This window comes from Tiliqua scincoides, chromosome 14 (genome assembly GCF_035046505.1).
Source record: "Tiliqua scincoides isolate rTilSci1 chromosome 14, rTilSci1.hap2, whole genome shotgun sequence".
In the NCBI taxonomy this organism is placed as follows: domain Eukaryota; kingdom Metazoa; phylum Chordata; class Lepidosauria; order Squamata; family Scincidae; genus Tiliqua; species Tiliqua scincoides.
This window is the reverse complement of record NC_089834.1, coordinates 3888511-3914710: the sequence shown is the minus strand read 5'-3', so window position 1 is coordinate 3914710 and position 26200 is coordinate 3888511. Positions and strand designations below refer to the sequence as shown.

Genomic DNA, 26200 nt, shown 5'->3' with positions numbered 1-26200 from the left:
ATCTTTTGATGGACTAAAATGCCCCCTCCCATCAAGTGGGCAACATTTTGATTTAAGTTAATTGTTTTTAATAAGTATTAGGAGCCAATTGGAAGAGGCATTCCTCTTCTTCTTCACCAAGGACAGAAAGTCACATCTACCCCTTATTCTTTTTTAATAGCCTTTTCTTAAAGCTATTGCTTGATTAAAATGCAAATTAACACCTATTTAACTGACAATAGTGATTGAACTCCTATGAGAAATGGAGTGACAGCCCTAAAGGGCAGGGGGTACATGAAACTTCCAGTCAGGGACATGCCATTAGTAGTTTTGTGTTGAAAAGGGATAATCTCAGGTAGCAGAAAGAATGAGAATCTTGGGGAATACAGTCAACCCTTGATTTTAATGGACTGGGGGGAGGAAAGGGTGTCTGGTGATGGTGATAATCTGTTAAATGTGACCACATTAAATTAAATCCAACAATGTGCACATCACACATCAGTCCATACATTTAAAAAATCGACTACATCCCTTGTTTCCAAAAAGTCTGTGAAATGGAAGTCCGTTAAATTGAAGGTTTCCTGAGTATATTTGAATGTTAAAAACAAACAGGATTAAAGTGGAGAAGAGAGAAACGCAAAAACCTTACACTGGAGCTAGAGGGTTGAATCTATTTTGTGCCCCCCACCTGGTGTCATTATACAGCATCAGAGTTACCAGGGCTGCTAACGTTTTGCTTGGAAACCAGAGTTAAAACAAATCAAGTATGCTTACCTCGTGGCCCATGTATGGGGATATAACAAGAGGAGTTGGAGAGAGAGCGAAGACCATTCCCAGATTAAAGCCAAGTGAGTGAATTAATAGATTAACAGTGCAAACCTGTGCATATTTACCCAGAAGTAAATCCACTGTGTTCAGTGGGACTTACTCTCAGTTGCATACAAATTGTAGTTTAAATTTGCCTGTGCAGTTAAAAAACAAAAATTAGAGCTCTAGGCAACAGTTCCCAAACTTGTTAGCACTGGGACCCACCTAAAAAAGTTTAGCTTTACCAGCCATTCAAGCCTCTGTAGCTATAATGGTGATTGGGCAGCAGTGCTCCCCACAAGTAGCAGGTTGTTTAACTCTTGATGTGCATAGCCTAATCAGCCCTGTCAGTTTTGCCATGAGCCAAAATTTGGGTTGTGACTCACTGGTGGACCAGGGACCCACAGTTTGGGAACCACTGCTCTAGAGAAAAAAAGAAGCGCATACATTTTAGATGTTTCATACTTGGTGACAAGAAGAGGAAGATGTATTCCCCTCCATGTGAGGGCAAAAGGGGAATGCCCCTTCTAGGAGTGGCCTGCTACCTGCAATTTTGTTGAGTACCTGCATTAATAATCGTCATCATCCTAACAGAATCACTCTAAATAATATAAAGAATCGGATTAATGGGGGCACATTTTAAGTTGATTAGATCAGTGTTTCTCAACCAGTGCTATGGGTACCACCAGTAGTACCTGAGGTGGTATCTGGTAGTACTTGGGGAACCTCTGGACCCCTGCTCTCTAGTAGCGAGACCAGGAATGTGACACAAAAAACAGTGTAGGAGGCTTGGCTCAGCAGGCAGAGCTCCAAAGCATGCTTTTCCATGCTCCAAAAAAAGCTCTCCTGTCCACCCTGTGCCTCTTAGTGGTGTTTGTCATGTTGCACCTGGCCAATTCCCAATTCAGAAGTAAGGTGGACCATGTAAAGTGGTACGGTGGAGGACAAACATTGAGAAACACTGGATTAGATGGATTTGAAACAGACTTATGCATGGAATGTTGCAGGCCGTTCTATTGTGGCCCTTGCAGTGTGGAGCGCAAAGCCAGGGAAGGGCATAGTGGTGGAAACCACAGATGGCAAGGACATCAGGACCGAGTGTTGGCACAATTGAATGGTTGATTGCCACTAGTGCAGCATGAACCTTGCCACCCCAGCACCATTCCAGCCGGAGCCCCCAGACAGAATGCTTGAGGGGACACATGAGCCTGTTTCCCACCATGGAATATTGCTATTTTAACAACAATTGAGAGTCCTCAATGAGGCATCATGGCGCTGAAGGCATAGAATGTTTCCACACAGTTTGAGCAGGGCAGAGCTACCATGCAAGCAGACTGTGAATGAATAATACACAGAGAGTAAACACGACATTGGATGTGCTGGCTGTGCAGACAAATGGCTGAAAGAAGGTAGGGCTTTTCTCCATTTTTTCCCTGGTGCCCGGCCAGCTCTAACGAGGAGCCCAGAAACTGGTTTCCACGACAGTAAGGCTGCAATCCTATGCACACTTACCTGGGAGTAGGTCCCCTTGAACTCAATGGGGCTAACTTTTATGCAGACTCATATAGGAGTGGACTGTAAGGTTGCTCCTCACATTGAAGGAGAAAACAAAATTACAGATGTGTCCAAAAAAAAAGTGATGAGATCAAAAAAAGTGATGATCAAACCCTCTGTGTGCAAATCAGTAGAGGTGACCCACACTTAATAAACTACTCTCTAATGCAGACTTTGTTTATGGGTCTGTTGTAGCCCCACACTCCAAAAATACTGCTGTGAATTGTATCCATTCTATTTTTTTTAAAGTCATGCACACAAAGGAAAACATCAAAAGAGGCAGCCCAAGAAGATCCATCTCTCACACATTTGCTCACGGCCGGAACACACTCAGCCCAAATGCACGAAAACCACAGCCATACCAATACCCCCCCCCCCATGCATACATAAACAGAGTGCACCTCCTTTCTTTTTGGCTATGTCGTTGCTTTAAAAATAGGGGGGAAAGCAAGAAAGAGAAAACACTGAAAAGATAAAAACAGACAGTTTTTAAAGAGATTGTTGTAACTTTTCTTTAAAAAAAACAAAAACAGCAAACCACTTTGTTTTTAAAAAAATGCATTTCGAGCTTGTTAAGCCTACATGACCTGGGCGCTGTCAGAAAGTTGCAAACGCCCGTTTTTGACGGCACGACCGTTTTGAACAAGAGACGGACAAGAGCGTGAAAACAACACATTAAGATAAAAAGCAAACAGCTCTGGGTACTGAACGTTTTCATGCCAACGCCTCCCATCATGGAGAGGACGTGACCTGCGTGCCTGTTTTTCGGGTTTTATTTTCCACCACCACCCCGTCGCAAGCATAAAAACACAGTACAATTTAAAACGCACACATTACACTTTACATTATATGCTATGCATATTAATACCAACTCATTCTGGTGAAAAAAATATTAATATGCATACACCCATAAACACACATATACGCTTGTAGTGCAATTTTAAAACAAACAAACAAAAATGGAAACCAACAACCATCAATCAACAACATATCGGGAAATGGGGGGAGAGAAAAAGGCGATGGGGACAGCATTCCTAAAAGTCTAAATGTTTTCAGATCACTGCAGGACAGTGTCACACGCTCTGATTGTCTGTAAAGTGCTCCTTTGATTCACAAAGCTTGTGTGTGTGTGTGTGTGTGTGTGCGCGCGTGCGTGCGCTTTGCTTTTTCATTTTCCATCCTCCCACGGGGGCAGGGTAAAAAGGGATTACTATCTGGCCAACAGCTGAACGCCAAACACCGCACAGATGTTTTCTCAAGCTGGAGACGTGTGTCGATGGGAGGAGAGGGGCACATCCATGCATCTATTGATGACTCCCCATTGGGTGAAAAAGTAGCATCTCTGTGTGTGTATGTATGTATGTGTATATATATATATATATATATATATATATATATATATATATATATATATTCACACACACACACACATACATACATCTCTTTATCTATATACTTAACATTTTGGCTTCTGCAGACTGGTGCAAGAGAGTTCAGAGGAGATTTTTGCCATCCCAGTCAACAAAAACGTTGGCTTCTGCTCCAATCATATCATGCTCTTTCCCACCTCCTGCCCATCTGAAAAGTGATTGGGGGTATCATGTCCCCTCCTGTGGTGCAATGGCTGCTCTTCGGCTTAGGAAGTGAGTGACGAGAGACCCATGCAGAAAACCAGGCAGAGCGGAAAGTAGAGTTCTCCAATAATCTCCTGACTGATTGGCTATTGGCAGGCTTGGGGGAGAGGACACCGCTGGCCTTGATTGTAGAATGACATTTTTCCTGATTTGCCACGTTCCGTGCCAAACAAACTCCTTCACTCCAAAGAGGAAGGGCGTTCTGTGCATCCACTGCCAGCAATGGATCACAGAGTGACAGTGTCCACAGTTTGTGGGCAGGGCCAGCTACATAGCAGCAGAAAGTGGCCCTGACCTGACCTTCAAAGGCAGGAAGTCCGATCCTTTCACCCAGCTCTCTTGCTCTCAGAAAAAGTGTGTGTGGTGCAGGAGGGAACAGGCCTCCTGCCCCCCCCCTCCTGCAGCCTTATCCTGTTTTGTATTGCAGCCAAGGGGGTGCCAGCGCTCCAGCCAGGGTCCCTGAAGAGTTGAGAGAGGGATGGCAAGAAGCAAAATCCAATGCGTCCCCCTGAATTACGCTGGGGGGGGGAACAATCACCCGCATCCAAGGAGTTCGTCACTGAACCCTGTGCCATCAGGGTCCAGCATCTTGGTAGCAGATGCCTACAAAGTCAGGGGGGATCATCTGCAGGGTGAAGGCCGTGGGCTCATCATCACGCACAGATCCCCGACAACAGAGCTGATAGTCTCCGTTCGATGCACATTTTACCTGGAAGGAGCAAGAGTATGGGGCATGTTACTCTTTTGTCACTATTGGTGATCCTGGCCCCTGTGCCAGCTGGGACCAGGACTGCAGAATGCCACCCCCCCCACTGAGAAGAATGCCACCCCCCCCCCCACTGTCACGACTGGGGGCGTTTGGAGGGGCAGGGAGGCTGTGTGTGGCCTTCTCTGGCCCTCAGAGAGCCCTTAAACCTCACTTTCGGTTTTTGGCCAAAAATGTCCAGCTGTGCACAGCCTCCCTGGCCCTCTGAAGGCCTACAGATGGGGGTGAAGAAGGCAGCGGCATCTGATCCCAGCTACCAAGAACAACCCAAGTCCTTACATTTAGTGATGTTCTCAATGTCCCCTTGCTCCGTGATGATGTTCAGGAGTCCTTCCATCAGCAGCAGCGCCTTATGATACCGTTGTGCACAGTCCTCCCGGTGGTGGAACATCTCATCCAGGGCGGCAGCCTGAACCTGAAGAGGGGGAGCAGGCAGCTGCCAGTCTGGTATAGATAGGGTTGCTCAGGCAACCTTACTGCAAGCGGCTAGACATGCGTGTGGGCAAAGGTTAGGATCTCCCCAGAATGCCAGAGAGATGAAAGCAGGGCTCCATAGGGGGCTGGCAAAGTCTGCACAACCTGACAGACTTCCTTGCCTTTTCAAGCACACCTGGAGAGATCCACAATTGCTACAGGGGGCAGCAGAGTGATTTTAAAGCAGAAGCAGGTCACTGAAGAACATAAGAAGAGCCCCTTTGGCTGGATCAGGCCATCTAGTCCAGCTTCCTGCATCTCACAGTTGCCCACCAGATGCTGCCGTAAGCACACAAGACAACAAGAGACCTGCATCCTTGTGCCCTCCCTTGCACCTGGCATGCTGAGACAGCCTACTTCGAAAACCAGGAGGTTGTATATTCCCATCATGGCTTGTAACCTGTGAAGGACTTTTCCTCCATCAATCTGTTCAAACCCCTTTGAAAGGCATCTAGGCCAAACACTGTCACCACATTCTGTAGCAAGGAGGGCACTTGGTGGGCCATTCAGGAAGCTGGACTAGATCGTCCTTTGGCCTGATCCAGGGGGGCTGTTCTTATGAGTTCCACTGATGCACTACATGTTGGGTAAAGAAATATTTTCTTCTGTCTGTTCTAACTCTCCTGAAACTCATATTCAGTGATGTCCCCTAATTCTGGAGATCCCTGTATGCAAGGCAGGGGGTCCACCACTGAGCTATGACCCCATTCCCTACCAGAGAGACTGTCCCCTATGTTCCTTATAAATATGTCCCAAAGAATTATGGGGACCTCTTTTCTTGTGCATGTCCCACCAGCCCTTCACTACAGTCTGAATCAGCAGATTCAATTATTCGCAGATCCAGGACTCCGCACTCCCCTGCACGTTAACAGGCAGCACTCCTGTTAATGTTCAGTTACTCTCCACCTGTTCTTGCAAATTAAGGAGGCACGATGGGGACTCCTAGGACTTGAGCTCAGGACAGCCACCCCACTAAAGCACAAGAACAAAACACAGCAGCCTCCCCTACCATTTGCACCGCGTGACTGAAGATGAGCTTCTCAGCTGTGATGCTGTTGATGCGGTCCATGAGCTTCTGCTTATCCAGGAGCCACCTCTGCAGCCTCATGTTCAGGCAGTGGCAAGATGAGACGCTGGATTTGTAGAGATCATTAAGCTTCCTCACCACTAGTGGGAAGGGGGGAGAGAAAAGACAGGCAGGTTGTAAGATACAATCAGAAGAGCACTGCTGGATCACGCCAAGGGATGCCCATCTAGTCCAACTTCCTGTACCCCACAGTGGCCCACCAGATGCCTCAGAGACTACAAGAAACCTGCATCTTGTTCCCACTCCCTTGCATCTGGATTTCACAGATACTTCTAGAACCAGAAGGTTGCATATACTCATCATGGCTTGTAACCTATGGAGGACTTTTCCTCCCTCAATCTGTTCAATTCCCTTTTAAAGGTATCTTTCCAGGTGCCAACACCATACCCTGTGGCAAGGAGTTCCACAGATAAATTACATGCTGGGTAAAGAAATATTTTTCTTTTGTCTGTCCTAACTTTCGCAACACTCAGTTTTAATGGCTGTCCTCTGGTTGTGGTGTTGTGTGAGAGGGAAAAGAACATCCCTCTATCTACTCCGTCCATCCCCTGCATAATTTTATGCATCTCAATCATGTCCCCACTCAGGCATCTTTTTTCTAGACCCATCAGCCCAAACCCTGGGGGTAAGGGAGTCTCCCCTTTCTGCATCTCCTCACCCACACATCAGTTTCTCCTGAAGTCTTTGTAAGGGCATGCTTGAATCAAGGCCGTGATTCTACTTGAGGGAAGTGCTTTTGCCATGCACTGCCCTGAGGGATTTCCCTCTTGAAATCCCATTGGTTGCAGATCAGGAGAGAGATCTTGGGGTGGTGGTGGACAGGTCGATGAAAGTGTCGACCCAATGTGCGGCAGCAGTGAAGAAGGCCAATTCTATGCTTGGGATCATTAGGAAGGGTATTGAGAACAAAACGGTTAGTATTATAATGCCGTTGTACAAATCTATGGTAAGGCCACACCTGGAGTATTGTGTCCAGTTCTGGTCGCCGCATCTCAAAAAAGACATAGTGGAAATGGAAAAGGTGCAAAAGAGAGCAACTAAGATGATTACAGGGCTGGGGCACCTTCCTTATGAGGAAAGGCTACAGCGTTTGGGCCTCTTCAGCCTAGAAAAGAGACGCTTGAGGGGGAACATGATTGAGACATACAAAATTATGCAGGGGATGGACAGAGTGGATAGGGAGATGCTCTTTACACTCTCACATAATACCAGAACCAGGGGACATCCACTAAAATTGAGTGTTGGGCAGGTTAGGACAGACAAAAGAAAATATTTCTTTACTCAGCATGTGGTCAGTCTGTGGAACTCCTTGCCACAGGATGTGGTGCTGGCGTCTAGCCTAGACGCCTTTAAAAGGGGATTGGACGAGTTTCTGGAGGAAAAATCCATTATGGGGTACAAGCCATGATGTGTATGCGCAACCTCCTGATTTTAGGAATGGGTTAAGTCAGAATGCCAGATGTAGGGGAGAGCACCAGGATGAGGTCTCTTGTTATCTGGTGTGCTCCCTGGGGCATTTGGTGGGCCGCTGTGAGATACAGGAAGCTGGACTAGATGGGCCTATGGCCTGATCCAGTGGGGCTGTTCTTATGTTCTTATGCTCTTAAGCAAGAGGGCCTTCTTGCTGGTGGCCCCCAAAAGGTGGCATTCCCTGCCTAGTGCTGTGCTGTTGTCTCCCTCCTCAGGGCCTGGAGGGACACCCAGTTGTTTTCATTGGCTTTTCCCTAAGTTCACTTGATTTGCATATTCCTCACTAGGAATTTTGTTCTTTTATTGTGTTTTGGTACCAATAATGTCATCGAAAATGGACATTGCCCAGAGGTTGCCCAAGGGGAGATAAGTGGGGGGTAGAATGTTTAAAAGATAAACAAATGCCCAGCCAAAACACTGTCAATAACCACCAAATATTTAACTTGAATGTCCAAAACATTGGGAATAAGCTAATTCAGTGGGTCTTCGGTATCCATGGGGGATCTGTTCCAGGACCCCCTGCGGACTCCAAATAATGAAATGAAGATAATGAAATAATCTGTGGGGGGATCTGTCACCAAATTACTTAACTGGAGGTTGCATGCCATCTCCCAGATGTGATCAGAAGGTCCTCCAAGGCCTCCAGCCACGTGCTCAGCAGATACTCAAATCTGCGGATATTGAGCCCGGGGATAAGAAGGGCCTTCTGTACATGCTGTTTGCAGCTGGTTGTTTTTTAAAATATTGTATTATATATGCATTTTTTAATGTTAATATATATTTTAATGTTTTTGTAACCCACCTTTATCTTTAGGGAGAAAGATGGGACAGCAGAAGCTCAAGCAGAGGCTTGATAAGCACCTGTTGGAGATGCTCTAGGACAGAGGTGCCCATATCCCGGCCTGGGGGCCACTTGCTGCCCTCAGGGGCCTCCAATCCGGCCTGCAGGGAGCCCCCAGTCTCCAATGAGCCTTGGCCCTCCGAAGACTTGCTGGAGCCTGTGCTGGCCCAGCTGTACTGCTATCAGCATGAGGGTGACTGTTTGACCTCTTGCATGTGCTGTGGATGAAGACTCCCTCCACTGCTTGCTGTTTTACATCTGTGAAGTAGCAGCAGCAGCAAAGGAAAGGCCAGCCTTGCTTTGTTCAAGGTCTTTTATAGGCCTTGAGCTATTGCAAGACCTTTATTCATTCATATAAGTTCCACCTCCAATATATTCATTTATGTAAATTTATTCAAATTTTAAATGTACATTATTTTTTTCCTGGTCCTTTATTTTCCTGGTACATTATTTTTTTCTGGTCCTGACACAGTGACAGAAAGATGATGTGGCCCTCCTGCCGGAAAGTTTGAATACCCCTTCTCTAGGAGAATTTCCTGCTACAGGCAGGGGGTTGGATTAGATGACCTGTTAGGCTCCTTCCAACTGTTTGATTCTGTGATATCAACCAAATAAATCAAGACTTGAACAAACATCTTTGTTGTTTCTTCTCCTAGTGTCCATTTTGCTCCCCTACCTCCCTCACCGAGAAATGAATATTCCGCTTTCTCTTTTAACTGCATCTTATTTAACAGTCACAACATGCAATTATGAAGCCACACCCACATCAATTAAACCCCCGCACATAGCTAAGCGCAGAGACATGCCACAGAGGCCACTTGTTTGTAGGCTTGGAATCTGCATAGACTGTCTGGAGACAACAGAACGTGAAAGCAAAATAGCATAGTGTCTAATTTGAGGGCAGGCAAGCATGGCCAGGAGGGCTTGACCCTGCAAGTGGAGGCAACTCAGCTTTCAGGGAGTCCTGGAGTGAACTAGAAGGAGGGCAGGAGAAGGAGTTGCCTTGGGGAAGGTGTATGAAGGCATCTGCCCTTTTCCAAAGCAAGCCGCTGCAAGTTCTGAACACACTGCGCTGAATTTCACTCATGCAACACACCTGTTGACAAGCACTGGCGCAAGGTTGCTGGCGCCCTCAGGAAAGACCCTGTGTGGGGCATCCATGCGGAGGTGTAACTAGGGCAGAACCTGAGGGGCACCTGCCATTGGCACTAAGCCAAGCCGGAGTACGAAGCAGCCTGCGCCTCCCCTCCGAGGAGAAACCAAAAGTGACTGCCTTGTGCTGCTTCCAGTTATCCTGAAGGAAGGGGTGCTTCCTTGCTGAGGAGGCTTTGCTCCCCCCCCCCCCATTCAGCCTCCACGGGAAAACAAACAGGTGGTGAAAGCCACCAAGCCACCTCCTCCAGGGAGAACCCGGAAGTGACGCCATATCACATTGTCATACGAAGGTAGTTACAATTCGGCCTCCATGTTACACCTCGGCCTCCATGGCAAAATGGTGCTCTAAACCCCCCCTAGTGCACTGGCAGTGGACAACCGCTGGCTCCACCCACTCTCCACACCAACCAATGGGATTGTCACCTAGAACCGCTACAATTATACCGGGCATGTGTGCATGTGCGCACTCCTGTTTGTGCATGGAGGTACCCAGATCAGCCTCTGATGGCCTGACTCGGACCACCACTGCATCCAGGACTGAGTGAGGTGAGTGAGTCCTCTGATGGGCTCAAATCCTCCACCAGTGCCCACCGGGCTCAGAGGTGTAGCTAAGGGAGGCAAGGGGGGTACACTGCCTGGGATACCATGAGAAGGTGTCTCAGAGGCCTCCAAAAGGCACTTCTGGTTTTTGCCAAAAACTGGAAGTCAGAGGCCTCTAAGACACCTCCCTCAGGGTGCAGTACTCAGGGCCTCAAAAGGTACTCAGTGCCCCCTGGGCCTCAGAAGAGCTTCTCAGAGGCCTCTAAGATGTTGTATGGAGGAGGTGTTGGGTTTTTTTTGGGGGGGGGGGTGTTATGGGGGCCATGGGAGGTGCTAATTCTTTGTGCCCCCTGGTGCCTTTGCCTTACCTAACCCACTGGGTCCACCCTGACCTCATTCCTGCCTGCTGACAACTGCTCAGTTTAAAATTCCACACTTGGGACTGAATGATGACAAATGTGGTCACACAATGAAGATACAGTTTATAACCATCACTTCTCAGAGATGGGCCCTCTTGATGGATCCAAAGCCAAACATCAAACAGAGAGGTTTGTTAAAGGCGACTAAAAGTTGGAAGGTGAGGGGGCAACACCAACTTATAGCTGGCAGAACCAGCTTCTGGGATTGGGGGAGGGGGGGGAAATGTTGAACTAATGCAGTTGATTTTGGTGCCTGACCCAATTTCTGTCTAATCAGCTATATGCTTGTAAATGCATTTTACAAGGGATGCCATGAGGAGTCTTTCCTCACAAGGGAATGCACAGCCTCTGTAAAAGGTTTCACCCTGGGACTTCCCATAGCTTCTTGAAGCAAAGTGTGGGATCCCATGGGTACAGCCTAGACTCAGACACAACCAAGCAAATTGCAAGAGGCAAGCATAAGTGGTGTCACTGGGGTTCGTGTCACCCAGCGCAGGAGGCCAGCATGTCACCCCCATGATGGAACTCCTTCCATGTAGTGAGTGGGGCAACACCTTGGGCGGGGGCGTGGTGATGCACCATAGCCCCACCCCACTGCTTTTGGGGCTATAATGTTTGATGGAATAGATGTATTTCAATGTGGTTTGTTTCATTGCATTCCGGATGAAATTACACATCAGATGTGATATAACATGATGGCATTATTTGAAAGTACCAAGATTTAAATTTTTTTGGACAATAGTAGTGTCACTCCCCATGCTGCATTACCCAGTGTGGCCCTCACCACTGGGTAATCCCAGTGGGAAGTGTCACCTTTCTGAGCAAAGATGAGCAAAGGCACTCAACCAAGAGCTCTCACCTTGCTTGACAGTGGAGGAGAGGCACAGTTTGCCTGCCCGGATCTGCTCAATGGCCATCTGCAGGCCTGATGATAGCAGCTCTGCGACTTTCAGGTAAAGCACCAACTGCTCTGCATAGCTGCAAAGAAAACACAAATGAATGAATGCTTGTGGCTCCAACATGCTCGTGGCTGCAGAGTGAATGTAGGAAGGTGCTTCCTTCTGAACCCCGTGGTCCATTTAGTTCAGAATAGGTGCATCCCAGTATCTGCGGATCAGGCACCCGCTAGTTCAGTTATCTGTGGTTCCATGGATACCAGGGGACACACTTTAAAACTGTGGGCAAAGAAAAGGAAAATAGCTTTGCTTACAGGGCAGTCCTCCATCACAACCAGGAAGAGAATGCATTGCAATGCATCCTGGGGCAACATTAGAGGAAAAGAGAAGGCTTGCATGATCAGGAAGAGGCTGCAGGCAGATCGGAAGACTTGGGCTTGCAGCCCTCAAAACACAGCAGTTTCAATGTGCGAGGGTGAGCAAAGCTTTTTCCAGCGGTTTCCTTTACTTTGCCCACGTTTTTAAAGTGCGTCCTCAGTATTCGCAGATTTGTGACATCCATGGGGGGAAGGTCTGGAACAGAAGCCCCACAGATATGGGGGCTTGCCGGTACTGATAACACAGCCTGGCAGCAGCTCTCCAGGGTTTCAACTTCAGAGGTCTTTGCTATTGTTTGAACTTGGGCCCTTCTGCATGCAAAACAGTGGTCCTAAGCAACAACCTTTCTCACTGTGCCCGGTTCAGCAAACCGTGTTCCACTACAACAACAGGACTGTCCATACATTCTGCTTCAAATATAAAATATAAGTCCGCGCTATGGCTAACTACTGTACACAGTGGGACCTCGGTATCCATGGGGGTTCTGTTCCAGAACCTCCATGGATATCAGAATCTGCGATATCAGGAACTAAGCTGTAAAGGCATTTAAACAAACAAAGAAAAAAGCAAGAAAACCAGGGCTCCCACAGTGAGACTGTGCAGTTTCAAGCCTCCGGTGCTATTCTTAGGGCTAAAAAACCCATTGCAGACAGCGCAGAGGTTAAGAACATAAGAACATAAGAACAGCCCCACTGGATCAGGCCATAGGCCCATCTAGTCCAGCTTCCTGTATCTCACAGCGGCCCACCAAATGCCCCAGGGAGCACACCAGATAACAAGAAACCTCATCCTGGTGCCCTCCCTTGCATCTGGCATTCTGACATAACCCATTTCTAAAATCAGGAGGTTGTGCATAGACATCATGGCTTGTACCCCATAATGGATTTTTCCTCCAGAAACTTGTCCAATCCCCTTTTAAAGGCGTCTAGGCTAGACGCCAGCACCACATCCTGTGGCAAGGAGTTCCACAGACCGACCATACGCTGAGTAAAGAAATATTTTCTTTTGTCTGTCCTAATCCTCCCAACACTCAATTTTAGTGGATGTCCCCTGGTTCTGGTGTTATGTGAGAGTGTAAAGAGCATCTCCCTATCCACTCTGTCCATCCCCTGCATAATTTTGTATGTCTCAATCATGTCCCCCCTCAGGCGTCTCTTTTCTAGGCTGAAGAGGCCCAAACGCCGTAGCCTTTCCTCATAAGGAAGGTCCTTGGTCTTCGCACATTGAACCCAGAATGCATAATGCTGGAAGCCTGGAAACAGCATGGTTTTGCTGCGTAACAGCAGGAGTCCCAATTTAAACACCTATTTTTTTTTGTTTAAATGCCTTTAAAATTTGGACCCCGGTATCAGCTGGCAACCACAGTAAGTCAAATCTGTGGATGGCAGTCCACCTGTATTCTGACATTGCTTGCCTAAGCTGGTGGCCATCACCATATTGCATTGTGCAGCTGATCCACCACATTAGTGATGTGCAGCATGTAGAAGAAGTTCTCTTGAGGTCTCCTCAAACCTCAGCTTTACCTCCATTCTTTGCTGAGGAGGCTGATCTGGTCGGCCACGACACTCTCCTGGAGCTGGTACTCAGAGGCAACAGAGCTGTTCATCTCACTAGCGCTGCCTTTGAGGGCGGCGATCTCCATCACGTAGTGGACGAAGGCCAGGGTGAACCTCAGGCTGCGCAGGATATCCGTGTGCTCTTGCTGCGACCAAGGGAGGACAAGGACACCATGAGGGATGGTGCTGCAGGCCAGCCATCGCTTACGACAATCAATCGATCTGCTAATTTGCCAACTCAAGGCGGCCAACTCTAATCAACGGAACTGGCAGGCTAATCAACTGCAATCAACAGATTAATCAACTTGCAGAATAATCAACTGGAATAGGTTTTTGCAAGCTTGCTAAACAAGTATTTTCCCCCACATCAGAGAAAGCCTGCATGATTCCTTGCCTTCTACTGCATTTGATGACATTTTAATCCATTTCAGTCTGGCCCACAGGTGTATACATTTGGTCCCTGTTGCGTATATGCAACATCGGGCAGAAATGGCTTAATCCAGCCCTTCCTTTGAGGAGTTACCTGCAGCACACAAGCCCCCTGTCCATTTTCTCCACAAGACAAGCCCCAGAGCTAGGCTAGGCTGAGCATGACTGGCCCACTGTTCCCCAGTGAGCTTTGCAGCCTCATCTCAGGTACATTCCTTTGAGCTACTTGGAAAGAAGAAACATAATAAGAATGTTGCTGAAAAGAAAGGATGACTATGGTTGGAATCAGTGCCGATGTTTTGCCCTACCACAGGTTAGAGAGGTGAGAGAGGAGTAGGATACAGAGAGGTTGGTGTGATCCTATTGACAGCCAAAATGATGTAGTGGTTCCAGAGTTGGACTTAAGACCTGGAAAACCCTTGCTTAGCCATGAAGCTAAATCACAGCTTAGTCACAAAACTTCCTGGGTGACCCTGGGCCAGTCACTGTCTCTCAGTCTTACATACCTCCAGCGGCAGGCTAGAGGCTGTGGCGCCAAGGGTGGTGACATCATGACACCATGTGATGTTGATGCCATTTCCGGGTTCTCCACTCCTGTGGAGGTGATAGCGGCCTTGTGATCTGACTGCCCTTCTCTGGATCATCTCGTGTTTCAGCAGCTTTGTGATCTAGCTGCTGCCCCCCTGCCCCCAGAGGCTCAATGAAAACTTCCACTTGCTCACCTTCAGTGCAAACTGCTCAGTGGAGTCCCCCTTCCAGTGGCACCCAGAGCATGTGCTGTACCTGCCATACCTTAGATAACGCTGCTGCTTACCTCACAGGATTGTTGTGAGGGCAGAAAGGTGGGAAACAACCTTGTACATCACCCCAAGCTCTTTGGAGGAAGGGCAGTATAAAATGTGGATAAATAAATAAATTCATCCTCTGGTCTGTCTCCAAATCTGCAACTGGCCTAAACAATCAGTTCATCTGCAAGCCAACCTTTAACTTCCCATTTGCTTCCTCTCCCCTTCACTTGCCATTTGCACCTTGCAGATTTGTACAGCTCTACAGAAACCGCCAAGCTATGATGAATAAAGATGACATAGTAACCTAGTTCCCATCCACCATGCGCACTCCCTGTTCCACTCTCCAAGCAAACAGACTGACTTCCATCTCAACGATGCTTTTGTCTGGGCCACTCTTGTGCCAAGACTTCCCATTCAATTCGCGCACAGAGCAGAGCGGGTGGGAGACTGCCAGCTCAGCAGTCAGAGGAATCAACAGTGATTTCTTTTCTCAAGGAAGAACTGGGTTCCCATTTCCCCCAAGCATCAGCGTAGGTTTATATTCACCCATTTCACTTGATATCTCATTGCCTGCTAACTCCTTTGCATGTCCAGGAGGAGACAGTTAACAGGGAGCATGAAAGCCTTCATGACCAGAAAGTCTATTTAGACTTTTTAGACCAGAGGCTCTATTTAAACACAGGCAGTTCTTTAGATAACGTGAAATTGGTCACTACAACTCAGACCTCCCCGATTCAAGAGCCGGAAATGGCAAGAACACGACGCCCCTATTGCCAGGGGAATCAGTCACTCAGATGGAAAGAGTCTCGCACTCAATCTCCTTCTGAGAGCACCAACACGACCCAAACACTCAGTCTGATTTAATCTTCCAGTACTCTTGGAGAACATTCTGATATTATATGCTTATAATTCCAATCTTACAACAATAATGAAGGTTAAAATCCAGAATGTAGGTGAAAACCCCAAGTACAGACTCTGCCAAGAGAAAGATGAGACTGTGTCTCATCTGATATGTGAATGTAGTAAAATCGCACAGGCAGGCTACAAAGTCAGACACCAGAGTTGCAAGATTAATCCACAGGTCGTTATATAAGATGTATCATTTGCTAGCATCTAAAAATGTTTGGGTACATCAGAAGGTGTTGGAGAGTGAACAAGTCCAGATCGTGTGGGACTTTAAAATTCAAACGGACTAAGACCTTGAACATACCAGGTACAACAATAATAGAAAACGGAAACGCCTGGTTAGTTTATATTGTAATTCTTGGAGATGGCAGAATCGATGAAAAAAAGCTAGAAAGAAATGACAAAATATGGAGACCTGGCCATTGGACTCACAGGATTATGGACAAAACATACCAAAGTGGTCCTCATTGTCATCGGGGCACTCAGAACAACCTCAAAAAGTTTTGTGAATTACCTTAAACAACTGCAGCTTACTGAAATAACACCAACAGAACTGCAAAAAAAAGTGCTTTTTGGAATGAGGGGGCCCCAGGATGCCGCCTAATGGCATGTGGGAAAATAGCAGGTAGGTTGGCGGTTGCCAGGGGAGGGGGTTCACATCACTCTGTCCTCTTCCCTGGCTGAATGGAAGAAACAACAGCAACAAAAATCCTCAGGAATATAAAGTGTGCATGAAAAATATGCCTGGACTACCCTGTAACCTGCCAGTGCTTTGAAACATAAAAAGGCCCCTCTTGGTTTGGTGTGCTGGGGTTGGCTTGGGGGGTGCACTGCAACTCACCTCCATGAGCGTCTCCTCCGGGAGCTCAGGGGCCTCAAAGGTGACGGCACCTTCCAGGTTGGCAGAGATGGGATCGGCAAAAGTGTATCGGAAACCCGATGGGGCTTCTAGAATGTCCCCTCCAGCTCCCATGATGAAGTGTCGCCCGCTGAAAGAGCCTCCGGAACTTAGGGAGCTAGAAGACCCCACTAGAAGGTCAAAACAGAACACAAGGAGGGTTACCTGGACATCAACATGCAGGAAAACAATGCCTTGAAGAATCAGGGGGCGGAAAAAGGATCCTCTGCCCTTCCTATTTTGTTTTTTGTACTGATCACTGATTACATAGACAGACAAAATAACATTTTTTTTAGTTGCCAAAGATGTTTGAATGAATTTAGGATGTTTTTGGGGTGGTGAATCCAAAAATGGCATCAATTTTGCCGAATTGGCTCTAGTGTTTGGGGTGTGGCATAGCCACCTTATATGCTGATTCAAGCAGCTTCCTCATGAGGAAGTTGAAGCCAGGGCTTTTTCACAAGAAAGCTGCTTGAATCAGCATATAAGGTGGTTATCCAATAACCCAAAAACTAGAGCCCATCAGGCAAAACAGATGCCATTTTTGGATTCAGCATGCCAAAAATATCCTAAATTCGTTTAAACATCCTTGGCACCTAAAAAAAAAAGTTGTTGTTTTTTGGGTAAGCCTGTATAATTGCAAAAGAAAATGGCCTCCATAGCCCAACCATGGCTCAACCACTGTGCTGCAACACAAGGTATTATATTCAGTTCTGTCAAGGGCAGCGAGTCCACTGGTGGGGTCATTCCACCCCGTAGTTGCAAGCATGACGCTGAGTCTTCTGCTTCGGCAGGCACACAACCCAAAGTGGTTGCAATACTTGCAGCCCAACCATAACCAACTTTCCAGATCTAACACAGCTGTGCCAATGGGGTGCACACTGATCTTGCAGTGGGGGGAGGCACAGAAGCCTCCCAAAGGTGACAAATGTTCCCTTCCATCGGGGCTGCAAAGGCGCTGGAACGGTGGTTAGGACTGAGCTGTTAGTATCTGTTAAGCACTTTTTAAATGTGGAAAGCACGGAACATGATAGAAGCCTGACAACCACCACTTCAGGTAAGGAAGTATTATTATCCCCATATTGCAGCTGCAGGAGACTGAGGCTGAGAGAGAGCAACTTGCCCAGGGCCGCCTGGTGAGTCCCTGGCAGAGTGAGATTTGAAATGGGGGATGTGTGATTTGCAGTTTGTTCTTCTATACATTGAAAATTACACCAGTTCTCATTCTTTCTTTGACAGCAAGGTCCAGATGGAGGCTATTACCTGAAAACATCCTGGTCCTAGTGGTCTGCGGTGGTGTCGTCCCACTGGGAGGGGATCCAACAGTGAAGATCACCGGAGAGGGGCTTGCTGAGCCTCCATCCTGGACTCCACAGTGAAGGTTTCCTCCACAAGCTGTGGAAGGAGCTACAGGGGGAAAGCAAAACAAAAAACAAATTAAGATCAGTGAAAAGATGCATGAGAGGCAGCCAGAGAGCAAGAAGAGCAAAGCACCAAGTTAGGGCCCAATCCTATCCAATTTTCCCATGCCAGTGTAGCCATGCCAATGAGGTGTGCACTGTATCCTATGGTGGGGAGGCAGTCACAGAAGCCTCCTCAAGGTATGGGAACATTTGTTCCCTTACCTCAAGGCTGCATTGCAGTTGCAACAGTGCTGGAAAGTTGGATAGGACTGGGCCGTCAGACTCCCTGAAGAGTGGTACCTGTGATCTCCATGGGCTTCTCGTTCAAGCTGTCATTGCTGCCTGCTTCTGGGATCTGTGCCCCAAAAGCTGCCTTGAGAAGGAGATCTGTGAGGCGCCCCGTGCTGAGTGACCTGAAGAGATGGAAAAAAAGAAGATGTCCAGATGTACCCTGGCATCCACGGACCTAGCATCCGTGGTTTCAGTTATCCTGGTTACTGGAGGACGCACTTTAGAATAGTCTGGAAAGTAAGCACCCTAAAATAGCTTTGCCTAGCATGTCACAGCACAAACCTCTGTGTTTCAGGGCTCTAGACAGCCTTCTGAGCTGCCCACAGCCTCTTCCTGATCACACAAGGTTCGACCAGGAAAATAATGCATCATGATGTATTCTGGGGCGACACTGGGGGAAGGGAGAAGCCTCGCAGGAAGAGGTTGAAGGCAGCTGTGTAGGCTGCCTGGAGCCCTAAAAATGTAGCATTTGTGCTTTGACACAATAGGCAAAAGCTATTTTAGAGTATTTTCTTTCCAGGTCTTTTAAAAGAACATCCCCTATACCCACAGTTTTGTGGTATCCATGCGAGAGCGGGGGGATCCAGAACAGAACCCTGAGGATAGGAGGGTACGCCTGCATTTAAGAAACATTCAGATGTGGCTCCTTTCTCATTAAGGGCTGGTCAAGGGGAAAGTAAAAAGGATCTGCAGAACAGCACTCTCCATCCAAAAGGGTTTCCAGCTCCTCACTGGAAAAGGTGCCCACCCTTGCCAGCTGCTCTCTAAAGCCCAGCAGACCTCCCAGCTGGGGAGAGTGCTGTTTCAAGCAGCAGGAAGAGAAGGCTGCTGGGAACAGAGCCCCCGTTGTCACCTCTAAGCCACCCCATTTGGAAGGGCTCACAGTAGATCTGCTGGCTAGGGAGTCATTGCTGCAAGCAAAAGGGCAGAGCCCTCCCAGGATATCGTAGTCAATCTATGGGTGTCATAAGAACATAACATAAAAACATAAGAAGAGCCCCTTTGGCTGGATCAGGCCAAGGGTCCATCTAGGCCAGCTTCCTGTATCTCAAAGTGGCCCACCAAATACTACAGGGAGCACACAAGACAAGACACAAACTGCTTCCTAGTGCCCTCTCCTGCATCTGACATTCTAAGGTAGCCTACTTCTAAAATCAGGAGCTTGCACATATCTATTATGACTTGTAAACTGTGATGGACTTTTCCTCCAGGAATTTGCCCAGTCCCCTCTTAAAGGCATCTAGGCCAGATGCCATCACTACTTTCTGTGGCAAAGAGTTCCACAGACTTAATTACAGGCTGAGTAAAGAAATATTTTCTTTTGTCTGTCCTAACTCTCTCAACACTCAATTTTAGTGATGTCCTCTGGTTTTGGGTTATGTGAGAGGGAAAAAGAACATCGCTCTATCCACTCTATCCATTCCCTGCATAATTTTGTATGTCCCTAAATACGGTGTTGGCATCCTTCAGTCTCGGAAGACTATGGTATCGTGCTCTGAATAGTGGTTCTGGAACAGTGCCCTCTCCAGTGCGTGAAGCCTGGGTAAAGTAGATATGGAGGATAGACTGTTACCCTTAATACAACTGCTGAAATATTCATACTAAGGGTATGAGGTGGGTGGAATTGCTCCATAATTGCTCCACAGCTCTGGGTCACCTTCCTTGCTGCTGCTCTTTGCAGGTACAAACCCCAGTTTTTCACTCCAAATGCATCAGAGGCGTGAGGGGAAGGTGTTCAAAAAGCTCACATCCAGTACATTTAAACGGATTTGGTTTGATCAAAGGGTGTCTCGTTGCACACTCCGTGCTTATCAGACATGGATGCTTGGCTGTCCTGGAGCAGAGAGCAGTATTGAGCATAGTAAAAGGGATTACCATTATTACACTGGATTAGATCTGGCACCAGGCCAGGATTGCTGAATTGGTCAACCAAAGATGCATCAGAGGAAACGGGAAGGAAGAGGAAGACAGCAATTATGGAGCAATTCCACCCACCTCTGGCCATTAGTTTGAATCTCTCAGCAGTCACTTTTAGGGACACCCAAAGCTTTATGGGGTCCTCTCCAGGGATCTTGTCTAAGCTCTCACAAGTTCCCAAAAGCGCACTGGAAGGTTCGGGACGTGAGCCACCTGCCTTGTTTCTTCCCCAACCCCTGCAAGACAGGCTGAAGCAGTTTCTCTCAGATCGCCACACAGCACATCCAACAGCAGATGCGAACATCCCAAATGCCCATTTCCTGCTCAGCAGCCTACCTGCCCTTGGCATCTTCCATGGGCTTCAGACCGAGGCCTGCCTGCTGGTAGTGGAAGTGGCCCATCTCCTTGAGGTCGGGTAGAGTCTTGTTCCTGGTTGGGGCAATCATGACACCCTGGTGGGCCAGGAGGGTAAGGAGGTTTTGGGAGCTGGGGTTTTTGTTGAACTCAAAAGGACACATCGCCTGTACGGTTTGTTTTTTTTAAAACAAAAGTGAGAGAGTGACAGATGGTCAGAGATGCTGGAACAGATTCAGATTCCCTATGGATTCACAGTACAAATTCTAAGGCAATCTAATGCTGGGAATCAGACTCTTCTTCAGGCCCTGGCATCTGCAGGTGGGCCTTTATGATTTGTGAATTTGGGACCCGCCAATTTGACTCAATGCGAGACCCTGGCCCGCATCTGGGAGGCTTTACCTTACCTCCTGGACATGATCAGAAGGTACTTCTGGTTGCATTCAGAGGTCCTATGAGGACCCTCAGTGGATTTCAATATCTGGGGATTTCAGAATCCGCAGGGATCTGGGAACCGATGATGGCCAACCTGTATATGTTCTAGTTTCTACTGCTTTTTAATATGTGCTGTTAATCCTTCTCTAAACTGCTGCAATTTCAGCTTAACACCTCTGAGGAGTCCCCTTTCACTGCTCCTCCCTCTTCCCTTTTCTTTATGGTTGTTTCTATTCAGAATGTAAGCTGATGGGGTGGGACTCGTCACCATTTATTTTATGCATGAACCTTGCCTGCCTTGTTTTTTTTTAAGAAACAATAATTATAATAATTAGCATTTGGGGAAGCTAAGCAAATCTGAATCTGATCTGTTTGGAGTGGGTGACTCCTCAGCACTGCAATGAAAGGGTGGGAAAGATGCATAGCAAGAAATATTTTATTGGAGGAAAAAAATAAAATAAAATAAGCTAACTAAGGGCGCAATCCTAACCAAATTTCCAGCACTGGGATAGCTGTGCCAGTGGGGCATGTGCCGAATCCTGCCGTTGGGGGGCAGTCATGGAGGCCTCCTCAAGGCAAGGTAATGTTTGTCCTCTTACCTCGGAGTTGCATTGCCCTTATGTCAGTGCTGGAAAATTGGTTAGGATTGCAGCCTAAATGTTTTGATTTTGTGTTGCCTGGGTCACTGAAGAAAAAAAACTCAGCGACTGTGCATCAGAAGATAGACTTGTAACAAATTAAGCCACTGGGTTTGACAATGAAGGGTATTCTTGGCTTCTGCTACGTGGCATAGCTGCTGTCTTGAACCCAGTCCAGATCAAGAGTACAGATCTGACCACTCCCCTCCATACCTTTGTGGGAGAGCCCATGATCGTTGGCAAGGGGCTTCGCTGCATGAATTCGGAGAGCTTTGGCGAAGACCTCAGGGGGCGGCATGGTTGCAGGCCGTGAGCCTGGCTGGCCTGGGCATGGCTGAAGTGGGCAACCAGAGGGTCTGAGTACTGCTTGACCACCTTCTGCCGACAGGAATGCATATCTGACAGGTTGGGAGCGCTGTGGAGGCGGGAGCCCATCCCTCGTAGGGAAGGGTCAGGCACTGAAGCACCTAGGGGAAGAAGGCCAATGACCATCAACACAGGCACAAGGAAAGAGATAAGGAAAGCTGGGTTTTTGATCAGTAGGGGTGGAAAAAAGCAGTTTTATTTTTCCATGGATTTTGGTGTTTTCCAAAAGTTAGAAATTCAGAAAGCTCTCTCTGTGTGTGTGTGTGTGTGTGTTTCCAAAATTTGCATAATAATAATAAATTATAATTGATTTAAAACTGTATTAGGCAGGAGATACAGCTGGTATAATGCCAGCAGCCACAGTCATTGCCCATGCACCCCCATTAAATAATAAATAAAAACCAAATCAAATGGCTTTATTGTTCAGATTTTGGGGTCTTTAAAAACACAAGAACGAGAAAGCGGTGCTGTGCGCTTGTATATCGTGACCACTGTTTTCACCCACCTCTATCGATTACAAATGAGTAGAGTTGAGGCATACATGGCTGAGACCTATAAAATGATACAGGGTATAGAGAAAGCAGAGGGAGAGAAGTTATTCTCCCTCTCTATACTAGAATCCAACTGACTAGTGAGCAAATCAGGACAGAAAGAAAGAACAAACTACATAACATCTGTGGAATTCACTGCCACAGGTTTGGGTGATGGACACCAGTTTAAATGGTTTTAAGTTCATGGAGAACAAGTCATGATGGCTTTATGCTGTCTCCAGGTTCAGTCCAGTTGCTGGGGAGGTGGGGACAGAGTGAGAGATGTGTGCCTTCATCTCCTGCTTGTAGGGTTCTGGTGGCACTTAGTGGACCACTGTGGGGAAACACACTGGACTAGATGGGCTTTGGCCTGACTCAGATGCCTCCTAGTCCAGCACCCTCAGCGAAATCCTTCAATCTACAGAGGTTCTACTATCTATCAGCTGATGAACATCCCAGCTTCAGAATCACTGGCTGGAGCCAATGGGGGTGAAGGGAGAATGTCACGATAAACCCACCAAAGACATACCAGCCATGGGCACCCGGTTCCTCATTTCTGCTCCAACTGGAGGGGAGGGGATAACAGTCTGGTCAGGCTGCTCTGGAATTGTTCCAACTGTCCAAACAAACACACAAAATACACCAAAATGGTTAGGAGGTGATTAGTGTTGCCAACACCAAAGCTAGAATGTGGGCAATCCGAGAGGGATTGCCAATATACTGAGAGCACAGGGATGATGCCAGTCCCACTGGGCATACAGTGGGTCAAATGGTCCCAGAACATACAGTAGGCCCTCCTTACCTGTGGGTTCAGCACCCATGAATTTGACCCAATGCAGGTGCCAACCTGCACTGGAGGGCCGCACATGATCTCCTGGATGTGACTGGAAGTGTCTTCCGGTCATGCCAGGAGGTGTTCCGAGGCCAGTCTTTACCAAACCAGAAAAGCCTGTGAGAAGGCTCCAGCAGGCCTTCTGAGGTGCAGTCACAAATGGCCTTACCACACCTTAGAAAGTCTGCCAGAGCCTTCTGACAGGCAGTTCTGGTTTTTGGGTTGCACAAATTCCATTATCTGCTGGGGAGGGGTGTCTAGAAATTGATCCCCTGTGGTCCGACTGTGTGTACTGGTGCCTTATGGCTTTAAAGTCTAGGACAGGGTTCTTATAGCCCACCTTTGCCCATAGGAACCTATCTAAGTTTAAGATCTTCACCTCAAGCCTTACTCTCTGGCCTGCCTTGCAACACTGGGTGCCAGGGACAGGGTCTTGTAAGTGGTGGCTCCACATCTGTTGAACCCTCACCCAAGACACATACATCACGCACGTCCCCAAGCTGTGAAAACACATCCCTGCCACCTCCTGAAAGGCTTTGGATTCCTGATTTTAGTTCTTTATCAATTTAATGATAGTCTTAAAGGCAATGCCCTTCACCCAGTGGTACTCTTGAGGTTTTTGACCCCACCGCCACAGTGACAGGTGAGACCCTACTGGTCTTATCCAGCTGGAAGGGGAGAAGACTTGGGGAAGTGGTGCTCCAGTGGGTAAGAGGTGACTGTGCAGCTACTTGGTCCTTCCAACAAGGCATAATTTGGGGGAAGGAAGGTGCAAAACAAAGCCCCAATAGGAAGGTAAGCTGCCCAGTCCTGGGCACAGCGGTTGCCTCCTGTGGTATGATGGCCCTTGCAAAAGTGGTACCCAGAAATGTGACACTTGCAACAACAACAGATTTGATCATTCTGCTGGCCTATCCATCATCCCCTTGTGCATTCTGTGGAACACCTTGCCGCAAGATGTGATGATGGCATTTGAAGGCCTAGATGCCTTTAAAAGGGGATTGGACAGATTCAGGAAGGAAAAGTCCATTACAGGTTACAAGCCATGGTGGGTATATGCAACCTCCTGATTTCAGAAGTAGCCTATCTCAGAATGCCAGCTGCAAGGGTGTGGCAAAAGGATGCAGAGATTTTGTTCTCTCGCATGCTTCCTGAGGCCTCTGGTGAGCCACTGAGATACAGGATGCTGGACTAGATGGGCCCTGGGCCTGATCCAGCAGGACTCTTCTTCTTATATTCCAAGGTCACTTCTAAAGCAGCTACAACTATCTTCCCCCTATGAGAATGCCAAGTGTGTGGCAGGAAGGGGGGAATCAAACCCTGAATTTTCTAGGCAGCTGAACGGACGCTTGGGTGTAGCTGCCTTGTTGATGGGCCTTTCCTGGTGCTGGAGTGGGCCAGCTCATCAGCTTACCTTGTGGGGATGGTGTGTAAGGCTTTGCACCACCAAAGGAGAACCTTCTGGAAGCTGGTCCAGTGCCATGCTCTCCAGCAGCAAACGGAGGGGAAGGGCTGGCTTTTGTGAAGCCAAGAGGGCTTGTACTGCTCGATCTCCTGACCCCAGCAGACCTGATGGGAAAGAGAGAGACTCCATTATCCTGGATAGTTGGCAGAGGGACAATAAGAAACTGTTTTTTTAAAGAGTCAGGCGAGGTGATGTCCTCTGCATTCCAACCACAACAGAGAAAACCAATGAAGTGCAGTGGCTAAAGAACCATGGCTAGAGTTCAGAAGCTCCAGCTGACAACCCAGTTCAACCATGAAACCCCTTGACTGCCATTTAGGGGGACAATGGTGAGTTGGTCATAAGCACTTCACCCCTCTGATTGAGACTCTGTATGATTATTTCTCAAGATTACCTGTGCTCCTGGCCAACTCCCTGAACTGACAAACCTGTCTGAATCTTACTCAAAGGCAATTAAAATGTGCCTCTAGATATGCATTTGTGGGTAGCTAAATGGAGGGAAGATTTGGTGCAGATCCGGGGGGGGGGCGGAAGGGGGTGAATGCTGGGTCATTTCTTGTACAGAAAAGGTCTGTTATACAGCTCCTTGAATCATGGGTGGCCCCACACACCAGATGGATTGAGCCAAGTGAAGAAGCTTGGCAAGTCATGTCTTGGAGAGACAGTGCTGCATGGCAATTCCACATTTTCGTAGTTCTGTATGCAAGGCTGGAGAATACAACATTATTTATCACACACAACTTATTTACATTTAGTTACAGTGAAGTAAGGCAACCAGGCTTGGGCTTGGGCCCAAGAGTCACAGAGAAGATGAGTTTGGGGAAGGATTTAAGGAAGATGCCATGATAGTGGTTGGATGGTGGCACCATGGGTGGAGGCAGTTTCAGGCATGAGGGGCAGCAGGAGAGAAAAGGCAGACACGTCTGAAGGAGGCAGACCAACTTGCAGGCTGGCTTACAGGCAGGAATGGGTTAAGGTGTGAGGGCAGAGAGATGGGGGGGGGAAGAGGTTGAGGCCACAGAAGGATTTGCAGGCAAGGACAAGAAGCTTATGCAGAGACTAGAAGCAGGCAAGAAGGAATTGAAGTGCCAGAATTTAAGGAGTGGCATTTTGTGCTTGGAGGGAGGGTGGAGATCAGCAGGACCCTCTTCCAGGGCCCCCTTTATTGCTCCACTTCATACATAAAATTGAAAATGACCAGCTTGAGGAACAGCGCGCACTTTCATTGCTTTCTACATCCTCCGCTCTAGCGGCTGCAGCGAGCACAACGGCGGGAAAAGGCAGGCTGCCACTCCGCTAATGTCTGCACTCGTGCCAAGAGATGGCCAACTGCAGTCAAGGATTTGGGCTGTGGTTGTTCTAATGCCGCAGTTTTTTTCCCCCCTCTAGAGC

At 47.8% G+C, this 26200-nt stretch overlaps 1 protein-coding gene across 1 annotated transcript in view; it reads right to left on the bottom strand.

Moving 5' to 3' along the window:
• Positions 1 to 3754: 3754 nt before the first annotated feature.
• ULK1 (unc-51 like autophagy activating kinase 1) overlaps positions 3755 to 26200 on the bottom strand; it is a 101822-nt gene continuing 79376 nt past the window's right edge. Inside the window, exons 17-28 of the mRNA XM_066609648.1 lie at positions 24758 to 24912; positions 23041 to 23127; positions 21829 to 22082; positions 20525 to 20709; positions 18281 to 18393; positions 17841 to 17984; positions 16521 to 16708; positions 13524 to 13702; positions 11586 to 11704; positions 6224 to 6381; positions 5020 to 5155; positions 3755 to 4683 (exon numbers count right to left, since the gene is read on the bottom strand). Coding sequence (XP_066465745.1) covers positions 4628 to 4683; positions 5020 to 5155; positions 6224 to 6381; positions 11586 to 11704; positions 13524 to 13702; positions 16521 to 16708; positions 17841 to 17984; positions 18281 to 18393; positions 20525 to 20709; positions 21829 to 22082; positions 23041 to 23127; positions 24758 to 24912 — 1774 coding nt within the window. The 3' untranslated portion in view covers positions 3755 to 4627. The remainder of the gene's footprint in view (positions 4684 to 5019; positions 5156 to 6223; positions 6382 to 11585; positions 11705 to 13523; positions 13703 to 16520; positions 16709 to 17840; positions 17985 to 18280; positions 18394 to 20524; positions 20710 to 21828; positions 22083 to 23040; positions 23128 to 24757; positions 24913 to 26200) is intronic.